Source organism: Leptonychotes weddellii, chromosome 2, assembly GCF_054177405.1.
Source record: "Leptonychotes weddellii isolate Sample4059 chromosome 2, ASM5417740v2, whole genome shotgun sequence".
Classification (NCBI taxonomy): domain Eukaryota; kingdom Metazoa; phylum Chordata; class Mammalia; order Carnivora; family Phocidae; genus Leptonychotes; species Leptonychotes weddellii.
Genome location: NC_138370.1, coordinates 125,184,178 through 125,197,705, shown reverse-complemented (window position 1 = coordinate 125,197,705; position 13,528 = coordinate 125,184,178). Strand labels below are relative to the sequence as shown.

At 41.9% G+C, this 13,528-nt stretch overlaps 1 protein-coding gene across 2 annotated transcripts in view; it reads right to left on the bottom strand.

The window, feature by feature from the left end:
* Positions 1-13,528, bottom strand: part of RASSF6 (Ras association domain family member 6) — a 44,872-nt gene that overhangs the window by 27,426 nt on the left and 3,918 nt on the right. For both annotated transcript variants that reach the window (XM_081812290.1, XM_081812291.1), the window contains exon 2: positions 6,105-6,203. In XM_081812290.1, the coding sequence (XP_081668416.1) occupies positions 6,105-6,203 (99 nt within the window). The remainder of the gene's footprint in view (positions 1-6,104; positions 6,204-13,528) is intronic.

The following is a 13,528-nucleotide window of genomic DNA, read 5'->3' as shown; positions in this document are numbered from 1 at the left end:
AATTAAAATCTGTATTTTAACCAAGATACCCAGGAAATCCACATGGACATCAAAGAGAAGCCCTGGTGTCATCACTTTGTCCCTAGATGTGAAACAGTACTGAAGGGTAGCGCATGTCAAAACACTAAGGTCCTGATTTAGTTCTCTGAGGTTGGCTATTTCCATACTCATGCATGATCAGCAAAAATTTGAGGGGTTACTGTGTAACAGACAATGTAACAGATGCTGGGGCTACTGCAGGGTATACAGCCAATGAAGCCCCTGCAGTGATGGGACTTCCTTTCTGTAGGAGGAAGACAGAAGAAAACAAAAGAGCAAAATCAGAAATGGGCTAATTTGACACAGGGATAAATACTGGGAGCACAATAAAACAGGATCCTGTGATGCAATGCACGGTGGAAGACATGTCAGAGGGCGCCATCAGGAGGACTGCCATAGTGAACTGAAACCCCAGTCATGGGAAGGAGTCAGCAGAGTCAAGAGTCAAGGAGAGGGTCCCAAGCAAGAGATGCATTGCCCTGTGTGCAAGACTAAGCTTGGCATGTTTGAAGGAGAGAAAGAAGTGAAGAGTGGTTAAAGATGAGGTTCTAAAGGTCGTCCAGGCCAGATCACATTGGGCCTTAGAGCCCCCTTATGGTAAGGAGTCTGTAATAGGAACCTCGGAGGCTTTAAGCAGGATGTTGTGCCTCACACTGCAAAGGGCCATCCTGGCCGCTGGGGGGCAGTGGCTATCGGGACGGGAAATGGAAGCAGGCAGCCCAATAAAGAGGCTGCCGCAGTTGGCGCAGGCAGGAAGTAATGGGGGCTTGGACTAGATGGGGAGAAGGGCTTGGCTTTTGGAGGGGGAGCCAGCTGGACTTGCTGCACGGCTGGGTATAGAGATGAGGGAATGGAGCAACTGGGGGGGTATGTAGCTTATACTTTGATCTTGCTTCTCATTCTCCCATGTGTCAAACTTTCATTTCAAGTTTGTTTAATCCAAGCCTTATACATTTTTTAAACCAGTTGACAAGTAAACACAAGTGTGCCATGCAACTCTGGTCATGATTGGAGCAGACACGGCTCGCTGTCAAATAACACCCTTTGTGTACGAACAGAGGAGGCTTTTGTGCTTGCTGAGGAGGGCTACCTTGTCTCCTGAGCCCGAGGCCCCCTGTTCCCTAGGGATGGGGAAATGAGCTCTCTATTCTGTTAATTCATCAACAGCCTCTTAGACCATTGGGATTGCTACCAGAGTGTCTGGCCACGTCCCTGAGCAGGAGCTCACAACAGGAGCTTTCCTGGTACACAGGCTCTTTCCTCGCTCTTCTGTGACGCTGCCGTGCCTCTGACCACTGATTCTCCTTTACATTTGAAACGATATATATTGGGGTGCCTGGGTGGCTCAGTCGTTAAGTGTCTGCCTTTGGCTCAGGGTCTGGGGATCGAGTCCCGCATCGGGTTCCCTGCTCAGTGGGGAGCCTGCTTCTCTTTCTCCCTCTGCCTGCCGCTCCCCCTGCTTGTGCTCTCTCTCTCTCTGTCAAATAAATAAATAAAATCTTAAAAAAAAAAAAAAGAAAAAGAAAGGATATATATTAAGTGACCTCCTTGTTTCTCTTCTGGGCATCCTCCATATATTCCACACTCTATACAGAGCACAGAGAACACACCGTAGCTTCTGCTTTACCTAACATACTTTTTAAGAGATGCTTTTCCCTGTGTCCTGTCCCTCACCCACACTGGGTACTTTTACTTTCTGGAACTCTGAGCTCCCTCTGGCTGTAAGGATTTCAAGCAGTCTCCCCACGTCAGGAATGCTCTCCCACTCATTCTCTTAAACTAGTTTGCCCCCTCTTTGTTCAGATCTCAGGGAACGCGCCCTCCTTAGACTAGGTCCATATTCTCTAAAGGGTCCCTTTCCTTCTGAACACTTAGCTCAGTTTGTTATCAGGCCTTCAGACCTGTGGTTCTCAAAGTGTGATTCCCAGACCAGTAGAACCTACACCACCTGGGAACTTAGACATAGGAATGCTCACTCCAATCCAAACCTACTGAGTCACAATCTGGGAACGGGGCACTGCCATCTTTCGTGTAACAAGCCCTCCAGGTGATTCTGGTGAAGGCTCAAATTGGAAATCTGTAGCTTCAGGCATCTTTTGTTCTGTTTTTGCAAAAAAAAAAAAAAAATTCCATATTCGTTTCTAGTACAACTTCTGGCTTATGGTATGTTCCCAGCAATTGTTTTGGGAAGAAAATATAGAAAATTAAATCCTGACCTATATTTTTTTAAGATTTTATTTATTTATTTGAGAGAGAGAGAGATAGCACGCAAGCAGGAGGATGGGGCAGAGGGAGAGGGGGAGAATCTGGAGCGGACCCTGAGCTGAGTGCAGAGCCTGACATGGGGCTCAATCTCACGACCCTGAGATCACAACCTGAGCCGAAATCAAGAGTTAGGCGCTTAATGGACTGAGCCACCCAGGTGCCCCCTGACATATTTTTAGAGGGGAAAAAAAATCTTTCACCAGTGTCACCAACTGACATATCCAGAAATTCAAGTAAATTCCATAAGTTAATGTATTTCTCATCTCTGAATTTTGATTTTATCAGATTTTCTATTGAAATATTTTCAGTGTATCTTGGAGAGATAGATGATCTTATTTTTTAGCTGACCAAAGTGATAAAATAGGTAAATGTGGAATAAGTAAATTTTATTGGGAATAACAGTCATATTGGTATGCTTCATGACTGTCAATGCTCATTGAAAAATATTTTATATAAAGAAAGCTTAATAAATGATCTTTTTCATGTATCTGGGGGGACATTATTGAGCATTTTTTGACATAGTAACTAACATGATATCCAATTTTCATAATGAAAATTCCTTTTGTTTTCATTAGGCCATCAAACCTAATAATGGAAATGTTAAAACAAATTTTTAGAAACAATCCTCACATAGAAAAACATTTCTCATGTTTAAAGGAAATGGTCCCAAACAGGTCTCGAACTTTTGGTCCCTGACTTATTTTAATATCCTGACTCCTTAAAATAAATATGTCAGGGAGGGTTCTCTCATCCTTTGTTAAAGACAGTCCAGTGGCCTTCAGGAGAGTGGTGCCCTCTTCCTAAGCCTACCTGCAGAGCACGCTGGGGCACGCAGCGTTTGCTCCAGTTCCTCTGATCGAGAGAAAACCTGGGCCATGGAAACTGGGCAAACATTGCCCTCTGGCTCTCCTGGCCAGGTAGGAGCAGCCTCTAGAACACTGGCTCTTTGTGCTGAATTTGTGCTCAGAGGTGCAGGTGGCTGATTCCTTTGTTTCAGCAAAGGGTGCCTGGGCAACATGCTTGGAAAAAGACACTGTTTGGAATAATGCACTTTCGGCTAAACGTTATTACATCATGCTAATTAAAGCTCTTTACTAAGGATGGGAACGCACACGTGCCTGGTGGTCTGCCGCTGCAAGGGTCTGTATTAGATTCCCAAGTAGGATAAAAAGTTACCATTCCGAGAATGAAATCTGATCTGCATTCTCAAACCGGATTTGAACACTTTTCAAGTACACGGTTGGCATTTACTCACCTCTAAAGTGCCCTGATTTCAGCCTAGGACCTGAAGTGAAAGTACTTTGAAAGCAACCAGATGGAACCATTTTTTTAAACTCAGCTCACTTAGAATATTTACCATGTGTTCCACCAGAGCAGTGATGACCCCAGGCAATGAAACGGCAGCTGGAAACTTAGTCATTTGAGCATGAAGCTGACTTCTGCCAACACCCTTCACCCAGGGAAATTTCTAAACTCAGAGAATTCTCATTCAGCAGTAAGACACAAATGTTATATTGCTGCTACACTATTAATATCACGACCTCTGATTTTATTGATCATATGTAGCTCTCATGAAATTTGCTGAAGCCAAAATTTCCGTTAAGCAGATCCTATTTTCCTAGTAATTTCCATTATTTTTCACGTATTTCTATGCAGGGAAATAAAAATCCCTTCACAAGCTTGTAAATTCTGTCTTGTTCACCTAGTATGGAGCGGGAGCTGAATGAGTCCCTGTCCAGAGAATAAATGAATGGAAGTGTTCGGTAGATTTGTCACACGTTGGATATCACAGGTGGTCAGTGGTATTCTTATAATTTCTGACAACGGACAACTCTTTATAATTTCCCCTGGCTTTTGTTTATTTCAGGTGGTCAGAAGTTCTCAAACGTTAATCCCTTCCTCCTCCGGGCAGTGGTTCTTAGACCGGAGCATGCATCCGAATGACCTGATTAACCCGGGATCTGCATTGTTACTAACTTGTCTGATTGGGGGGTGGGTGGCCCATGGACCGCATTTTGAGAAATGCTATCTTTAAGTCTGGTGTTTGTGTAAATGTTACAATATTTTATTTTACCACCTGGAGCTCCCATTAATAAGTGGATACCGGGGCCTGAAAGGGGCTCTGGGTTACAGAAGGTAAACGATCAGTCCTCAGTTTGGTCAATTCAAAATATGACACAAAATAAGGGTCACTAGAATCTCAGACCCTCCCCCTCCCCCACCAAAATATGGTTTCATTGTCTCTTCCGTCAAAATATACGCAGAATCTGACCTTTTTCTTTAACCTCCACTAGTGCCCCCTAGGCCCAAGGCACCATCATCTCGACCCTGAACTATCAGCTCCTTGATAATTTCTCTGCTTCCATCCTTGTCCCCCCTTCAGCCTGCTCCTAACAGGACAGCCAGACTGACCCAGGCACTCATGTGCTCAGTATCCCTCAGTGGCTTCTCCTGTCATAAGTGGGCAAGCTGGAGTCTCACAACGGCCTGTGAGATCCCGCACGCTCTGGCCCATGATGTCAGGAACCTCAGCTTCTGCTGTCCTTCCCTCTTCGTTTCCCCACACTGGCTTCCTCCACTCTTAGAGGCATGCACCTGCCTCAGGGCTGTGACCTCGCTGTCCCCTTTGCTCCCAGCCAGCTACCTGCACAGCCTGCTCATTCGCCTCCTCCAGACTTTTCTTCTAATGCTACCTCCCCACTGAGGCCTTCCCGGGCCATCTGCAAGGACATCATGACTCCCTGCTGTCCTCCCCTAGCCCTCATTACTCCCTTTCTGCTTTATTTTTATTCTTCATACCTTTCGGCATCTAATTATATATATTGTTACTCATTTATCTTACACAGTCACTGTATCCCCCCCTTTTAGGAGGCAACCCCATGAGGCTAAGGGTTTTTTTGGTGGGGGGCTCATTGTTGAATGCTCAGGGTCCAGAAGAATCCCTGTCCACAGGGAGCAGTTAGTAAGTACTTGAGGAATGAATAGATGGATCCACTATCTTCTACTTTACTCTTCTTCTCACCTGGTATAAGTCATATGTATCCTCCAGGTGTGACTCTAATGCCATTTTGGACCATAGTTGTTCTCTCTGCTTTCCTATGGCCCAATCCGGCATCATTTACATCCATTTCCCTCTGTCATTTGTTTGGCTTTGTTCCTCTTCCTGGTGAGACATGGGTCCTGTTCCAGGACCCCTTGGTTTCTTTTTTCTTACTATGTCGTCTTTCTCCTCATCCGCTTCTGTTCCAGCTTAGCCAACTCAGTCCTCAGCTTTACTCTTACAGCTTTCAAGTCCCTGCTCTATTGTTCCCCAACCAATATAATAAGATGCTATTTGCTGTGCACAAGAAAACAACTGTGGATGTCCCGTATGTTGCATAACCTGACATCAAGGGGGACACAGTGAAAATGAAGTGTGTCCTGAGGAACGAGGGAGGGAGAGAAGAGGAGAGAAAAACCTGTTTGGGGCCCCCGGACTAATTCTTTGGCTATATCATTTATGAGGAGCCTGAGGCGTTTCCTTGAGGCTGTTCCTGAGAATTCTGCCAACTATGAAAACAGAAATTTAGTATTTAGTGAAATTAGACCACTATTTAGGACATACAAGTGATTGTTCCATGAGAGGTTATGGGTTAGCAGTCTTTAACCATATTTATTCAAATTCCTATTCAATGTCTCCACCGTTCATTCATATTATTGATTTTTTGGGTCATATATCATGCTCAGGATGACACGGTGTGAGGGCAGAATCCACAAATGACGATGGAGCAGCATAACATGTAATACAGGCATATAATTACCTGGTAATGAATGTCCTCTCATTAACGAAGATCCACGAAGAGTGCTGATGAGCCATGACAGTCCTCATTTCCCCTTTTCTGAGGTCATCTGAGGATACCCTAAGACATTAGAATAATATTACTGGTATATTCGTGTGATGCATTCAGAAATGAGTTTCTGACTTAAATTGAAATGCTTTGTCATGTCCCTAGCATGTAAACGTATTTCAGGAAAATTTTTAAGTAGTGTTTCACACATGGGCATGAGGGTTGGCTTGGGGAGGAAAGGGAAGTAAAGAGCCTTCTTTTTTTTTTTTCCATGTGCCATGGATCTTATACTCTGTATGTGAGCCACTTTATAGATGTTATTGTGTTTAATCCTCAGACCATCCCAGCAAGGTGTGGGTATTCTTACCTGTATTTCTGACACTTTGTAAGTAATGGGACAGATCATTCGAAGCAAAGTCTAAATGTCTTTAAGACCTCTACTTTTTGCTTTCCACCAACATTGTTTTTGCATTTCAGAAAGGTTATACAGATTAAAATCTTTGATTTCCTATCAGTTGGTCTGTGCTAAGATTCTTTTCAAAGACTTTTTCTATATCTAAGGGAATTAAAATGAGGATAAGTCAGATGTCCTCCAAAATGTTCAATGGTAAGAAACTAAGCTCAGAGTTCAGAGTTGTAACTACAACTTGCTTTGAGTGAGTTTCCAAATGGCAGCCTCTAAACCTTCGTTTCATAATTGTTCACAAAGTGACTTGTTTGAGAACAAGTAATAATGTGTTCTTTGCTCTCGCCCCCACTCCCCCCATATAAGTTTTCAGAGGTTTAGGTGTTTTCCTCTGTTTTTCTTACTCGATATGTGATTTTGAGAAAAATCCATTTTATCTCTCATGATATACTTCCCATTTAAAATTGAAAATTATATTCTTCACGTAATTTAAGGCAAATAAGTAGTAATAGAAGAGGAACATATGATTTAATTAAAATAATCTCTAAAGAAAAATGGGCATGAAGAGGGCATATGAAAAAATACTAAATGAACCAGAAATATATAACTTGACATACGGTCTTCCTCTTGGTAATGAATTTGAGAGGCGGAGAGCTATGCAATAGAGAGATAGGGAGAGAGAAAGGCAGACAGGATAGAGTGATATTTCTAAGAAAGTACGATACAAACCACAATGCTGGCCCATGATAAATGCAAATGATTTGCAAATTTGTAAGTGAAACCCTGGATCAAAATTGTGCTGAAAATCACTTTCCAGTGGGTGGCCGTATTAGCTACGCTTTTGGTAATGAATGTATCCAGTATGGCTAAATTTGGCATAACTCCTGTTAGAAATACAATTTCTGAATTTTTAGTATTTGATTTGGAATCACTCTAGGGAGTTTTTTTTTTTTCGTTTTTCGATTTATCCACAGTTCTGATACTACCAGGTTTTAGTGATGCAGAAGTTATCTTCCTGTTTTATCTTTCTATAAAGGCACAGATGTGCTCAGGATGTTTGAAAGTGCTGTTTCTTGGTGCAAAAATTACTTTTTATTGAGAAGTATAAAAAGGAGGGGAAAAAAAGGAGAAACTGTATAAGGAACTTTGCCTGGCTTGGAATGATGTTTCTGAAGCCTTGCTGGTTTTATATTTTATAGTAAAATTTACTGATATTTATGAAAAAATATTAGATGTCTTGCTGTTATCATATTTTTAAAGAGAATTTCCAAAGACTTGTGAAAAAAATTTTCAGTCGGTTTTAAACTTCTGCTTCCTAAGCAATTCAAAGTTATTTTCTTTAAGAAGATATTAAATTCCCAAAGGCTTCTACAATCCCCAAAAAAGACATTTTATAATCATTGAAATGTTTTGTCAACGTGGGAATACAAGATAGCTAAAGTAGAGAAGAAATCCTAGGGCAACGTTTGGAGATGTGCAGAAAAGAGGAAACTGTACTATGTAAACCGAAAAACTCCAGAATCACTGTCCCCAGGCAAGGAAGGATTGCCCAATTTGGTAAGTCTGTTTTTACAGTATTTCTAGAACGAGTTCTCTCCTATATGAGTCTGTGCAAGGGAAGACATTTCTTCTATTGCAGCCACCCATCCCAAATTGGCTGAACCCTGCCCCAGTCCTGCAAACACAATTTTAAGTTTCCAGGCAGCTAAAATCAAGCTCTGACTCGCAAGTGTTGATTAAGTGTGACGTAACATCCTTCAAGTCTCCTTCAGGCTCTGGAAACCGTGGTCAGACATGAAAAACATCCTCCTTTATGTCTTCATCTAAATGGCATTAGGGTGTGACCAGAGATTTTCAGTATAATATTTTCTAGTCATTCCGTTTTGCCGAATTAAATATTTAATTACTATTGATTCAAGCCTATAGAATCATAGGGGATATCACCAGGATAAAAAGTTAGGCTAGAGAGAAATGTTTAATTTTTTATTTAAAAAAAGAGGGGGAGGGACTTCCTCCTTTTACTTCCAAATTAGCTTAGTTTGGTTGGAGTAAGGTGTTTAGAAGGAATTGCTTGTCCTCTTTCTCCAGGAGAATAGCAACCCCCCCCCACCCCATCACCCAAAGGAAGGAAAAAGGAAAAAGAAAGGAAAGCTATTTTCACAAAATCCCTGATGCATAGTCTTCTTATAGCACGTTATTTGAAACTATATAATCTATTTGAAAGCTATGAGCACATCTGGCCCGGCAGATTGTAATAGTCTCTAAGCTGAGTGCTTGGCTAATTTCCCTTTATGCTTTTAGCATTCTGACCATCACATCATCTTCTTGTTCACAAACCTTCCTGGGATCTCATTCTTAGCAAATACCATCCAAGTCTCCCAACCTGACATTCAGGTTTTCTGCAATTCCACCAACACTTACTTTTCCAACCTGAAAATTGAAGCTTTTCTCAAATACCAGGCCTATTAGTCTAATGGATCTCAAAGCACTGAGTCTCTTCTCACCAGTTAGTTACCTCACATGAGAGGGCCCTCGTCACCAGAGGCTGAGGTCCAGATTTCTGCTTCTTCCTCATCTCTGCTCAAGTGGGACCTTATCAAGTCTCCCCATAGCCTATCTGCACCTGCTCTGATGCCATTTTCTGCTTTTCACCTTCTACTGTCGTTCTTGATTTATACCTTACTTCTTTTCCTACTCATATCTTCTTTTTTTTTTTTTTTAAAGCATTTTCTTTTTTTTTTTCCTACTCATATCTTCTTGCTCAAAGACTGGTGCTCGTCTAGTTGGGCATATATCCTCTTTTTTTTTTTTTTTTTAAGCATTTTCTTTTTTTTAAGATTTTATTTATTTATTTGAGAGAGAGAGAATGAGAGACAGAGAGCATGAGAGGGAGGAAGGTCAGAGGGAGAAGCAGACTCCCTGCCGAGCAGGGAGCCCGATGAGGGACTCGATCCAGGGACTCCAGGATCATGACCTGAGCTGAAGGCAGTCGCTTAACCAACTGAACCACCCAGGTGCCCAGGCGTATATCCTCTTTGATAGCTCATCACTGGAAGGGGGTCTCAAGGAGGACTCACGCTTGAAGGGGCGGGAGCTTAGCCAGGCAGATTAACTCTGTGTAGGTCAGAAGTCACATGGGTGTTTTAGGCTGCCTTGGGACAAAAACGTAGCATGTTCCATGAGTCCAACCAATCCCAGTTACTCATTCATGGGATTTGGTCTGGGCTGTTTGGTTCTACAGCCCTTGCTCTTGCTTCTAAAACCGGAGTTTTGCCCCTAGACTTTGTCATTCTAATCACCCACAAAAAGGGTTATTGTTGCCCCCTAGTGAGAATCCCCCAGTGGTGACCTCACTGTCCAAACACTACCTTCTCCTGGATCCCAATTATTTACCATCTATCCTTTTAATTTGCCCCTCCCTGTACCTCCCCTCCCACATTCCAGTGGCCTATGTCTTGCTAAATGGTTCATTTTCTTTCCTCATTTTCTCGGCCTCTTAGCAGCATTTGACAAGGTTGATTGTTTCCTGCATTTGAAACCCTTTCTTTTCTTGAGGTTTTCAGACAAAGCAGTAACCACAACAACTTGCCTTATTGTTTTGTTTTGTTTTGTTGCTGTTTCACAGGTCTCAACATTTTAGTTTCCTCTCTGGAATCCTCTGTACAATCATGGGATGCTGGCTTGTTCTACTAGTCCATCCTCAGCTATGTCTTCTTCCGTGTTTGCGCTTTCTCCCAGGTAACTGAATCCATCTCTAGCCCAATCTCTCTGCTGAACTCCAGACTCCCAGACTCATGTCGGTACCTACTTAGTCTCTACTTGAACGTCTAACAGCCATCTCCATATCAATCAACATGGCCAAGACATGGCCACAGACTTTCTTCTGTTTCCAGAATTCCCTCCTCCACAATTCTTTCCCATTTACTCAATTAGGCACCATAACTAAGACTCAGTTTTATTTTTTCCTCTTTCATTATAGCCAGATTCCAATCCAAAAGTAAATCTTACTGACTGTACCTCCAATATGTCACCTGAACCTCAAAAGCTTTTATTTCCAATGCTACCACCCTGAGCCAAGTCATCATCGTCATCTTTCTCCTGGATTTCTGCATCAGCCTCATGACTAGTTTCCCAGCATCCACGTTGTGACTAGTATTCTATTGCACACACAGCATCTAGGGTGATTAAAGACTGAACAAACATCATCATCCCATGATTAAACACTTGCAACAACTTCCAAGAATGAACTAGAATAAAATATAGCCTCCTTATGATGACCCACAAAATCCAGTCAATCTCTTGAGGATTCATTCCCTTATTTTCCCCATGGATTACATTTCATCTATGTTGGGGTTTTTGCTGGTTTTCAGTCACTCCCTAAGCTCATTCCCATTTTAGAGATTTATACTTGTTGCTCCTCCTGGGAGCACCCTGCCCTGAGCCTTTCACATCTATTTCCCATCCTGCCAATCTCAGGCCAAGTATCTCTTCTCTCAAAGGCTTTCCCTAAGCAAGTCTCAGTCAGCCACTACCACATGATTTCCATGTAGGTACGTGACAGCATCTGAAAGGATCTCATCTATTTACATGTCTGTCCTCCCCAAGCACAACACGAACTTCTTTGGATCAGGGCTTTTTGTATTTACCTGTGTTCATCCAGCTCTTAGAATTTTGCCAGGAACATGGAAGGAATTTAATTAATATTTGCTGAGTGGCTGACTAAATGTAAAGTTGCAGATGTGGCCTGAAGGATTTATTGTTAGTTATAAAGTTTTCTTGACTTCATAGTTAACATGATAGATTTGCTGAGACTAGAAGTTGGGTATATATTCAACTGGAGAATCACCAAGGGAAGGTTCTTACAATCACAAAGTGCCATTGACAGTAATGGGCTGAAAGCCATTGCAAGAGCTTTCTGGTTAACTCCCTATTTGTATTTATAAGAAAATAGCTCAGGTATCATTAAAGATCCCAAAACATTACTGTGGAATTATATTGTCAACCTGTGAGCTACGCTGAAGCAAGTCAGAAGATTTCAGATGTGATTAAAGGATTTCAGAAACCCTTACATTATTTTATGACCTTAGGAAGGAAGCCAGTTAAAATGAATTTATGGAAGAAAATAAAAACAGGATAAAATTCTTGTTCATGGACAATATATGCTAATTGAACAGGAAATAATATTGACTATATAAGCAGTCCAAATATCCGAAAGGTAAAAATGTAATTTGATCAAAGTCTCATTTGATTATTAACTATCAAGGTGAGAAATAGATCTGTGAATTCAAACAGTTTCCCCTCTCCCATTAACCATGATTCATAGCAATTTAAAACCTGGTAGGACCTTTGTGAATATCTTCTAAATTATAGAGATTTGGTAGATTTAAGGGTCAGTGATAGTTTCCTCAAAAGGCTTAAGAGAAGGACAACAGAGGTCATGATATGCAGAGATGAGGATTTATGAAAAAAGGAAAAATGATAATTCTAGAAGCCTAGAGGTCTTATGTTGGGACATTCGCAATTAGTTTGGTAGAACATAATAAACTATGCCTTGAGGAGGAAGGTAGTTGTTACAAATCTATGTACTTAACTGGAAGGGTAAACCATATAAGCTCTCTGGTCCTGAGGCCAGAGTTTATTGACTGAGGCTGTGTATGAAATAAGATTATTATTCAATAAGTTCGGTTATTTGTTTTTTCATTTTGTCCAGATTGAACAGAGCTCATGAGATAAGAAATCAGACAGGTCAGCAATCCAGTCCTGGAGAAATAAATAGTCCCAGAAGTACTAGGTAGGTCTGAGCTCAGATAGGCCTCAGTGGCTCAGCAGGGAAGGGCAGAGACAAGGAAAGGCGACTCGGTCTAAGCAGGCAGACGAGCTCAGGAGCCTGAGAAGGGCAGGATCAGATAGCACCAGCTCACTGAGACCTGAGCCCAGCAGGGAGCATCCGTGCTTGGCCTGCCCCCGCTCTGTATCCTGCCTAGACGGGAGCTTGCCTGGACTGGCCAGTTACCAGAAGGAGGCCAGAAGATGTGAGGAGAACCCCAGCCCTGATGAACTCAAATGGGCCAGTCACCTAAAATATCTTCCTGTGCCCTCTCATGGATTAAATGGTTACTTGTTTAAGAGAGGAAACTTGGTTCACTCCTTCGTGTAGTTAACAAAGGGTTCATGAGCTCTCTGGGCCTGCTCCTGGTGCTAGCCCCAGAAGGGTAGCCTCTCTCTGGATCGGCAGCCCCTTATTCCTGGGGCCACTGGGTGCATGGGGTGTCAAAACAGTCATAATTTCACAATGAACTGAAAGAAAACAGGTGCTAACATCCCAAGATTCCCCAGCCGAAGAGAATTTCTCCTGCCTCTGAACTTACCCAGTGAAATATCTGCAGCTTTCTCATGATTTGCTGCTTTCTCTCTCTGACTATATTTTACTTTACTGAATTTAACTGTTCCTTTTGAGTAGGATTATTGCTTATTTCATTTCTGTACCTCCCAGAGTGAGTGTATGGATGCAAGTATATAGGGAAAAACATATGTAAAAGAATGAATATATTCAATATATAGGGAGATATATTAAAATATTAACCATAGGGCGCCTGGGTGGCTCAGATGGTTAAGCGTCTGCCTTCGGCTCAGGTCATGATCCCAGGGTCCTGGGATCGAGTCCCGCATCGGGGTCTCTGCTCCTTGGGAGCCTGCTTCTCCCTCTGCCTCTCTCTCTCTCTGTCTCTCATGAATAAATAAATAAAAATCTTTAAAAAAAATATTAACCATAAAACTGTGAGCCATGAAATTATGAGTGATAATTATTTTCTTCTTGATTTCATATGTTCTTTCTAAATCATACACAATGAACATATCTTACATAACACAAACCATAAAGGTTACTAAAAAAAAATAAAGAATGGAAAATAACACATTGGAATAGCAAATGTATATTTAAATTATGAAGTAAGATTATATTCAGGGCTGTACACATGTGGTTTTTGTTTTT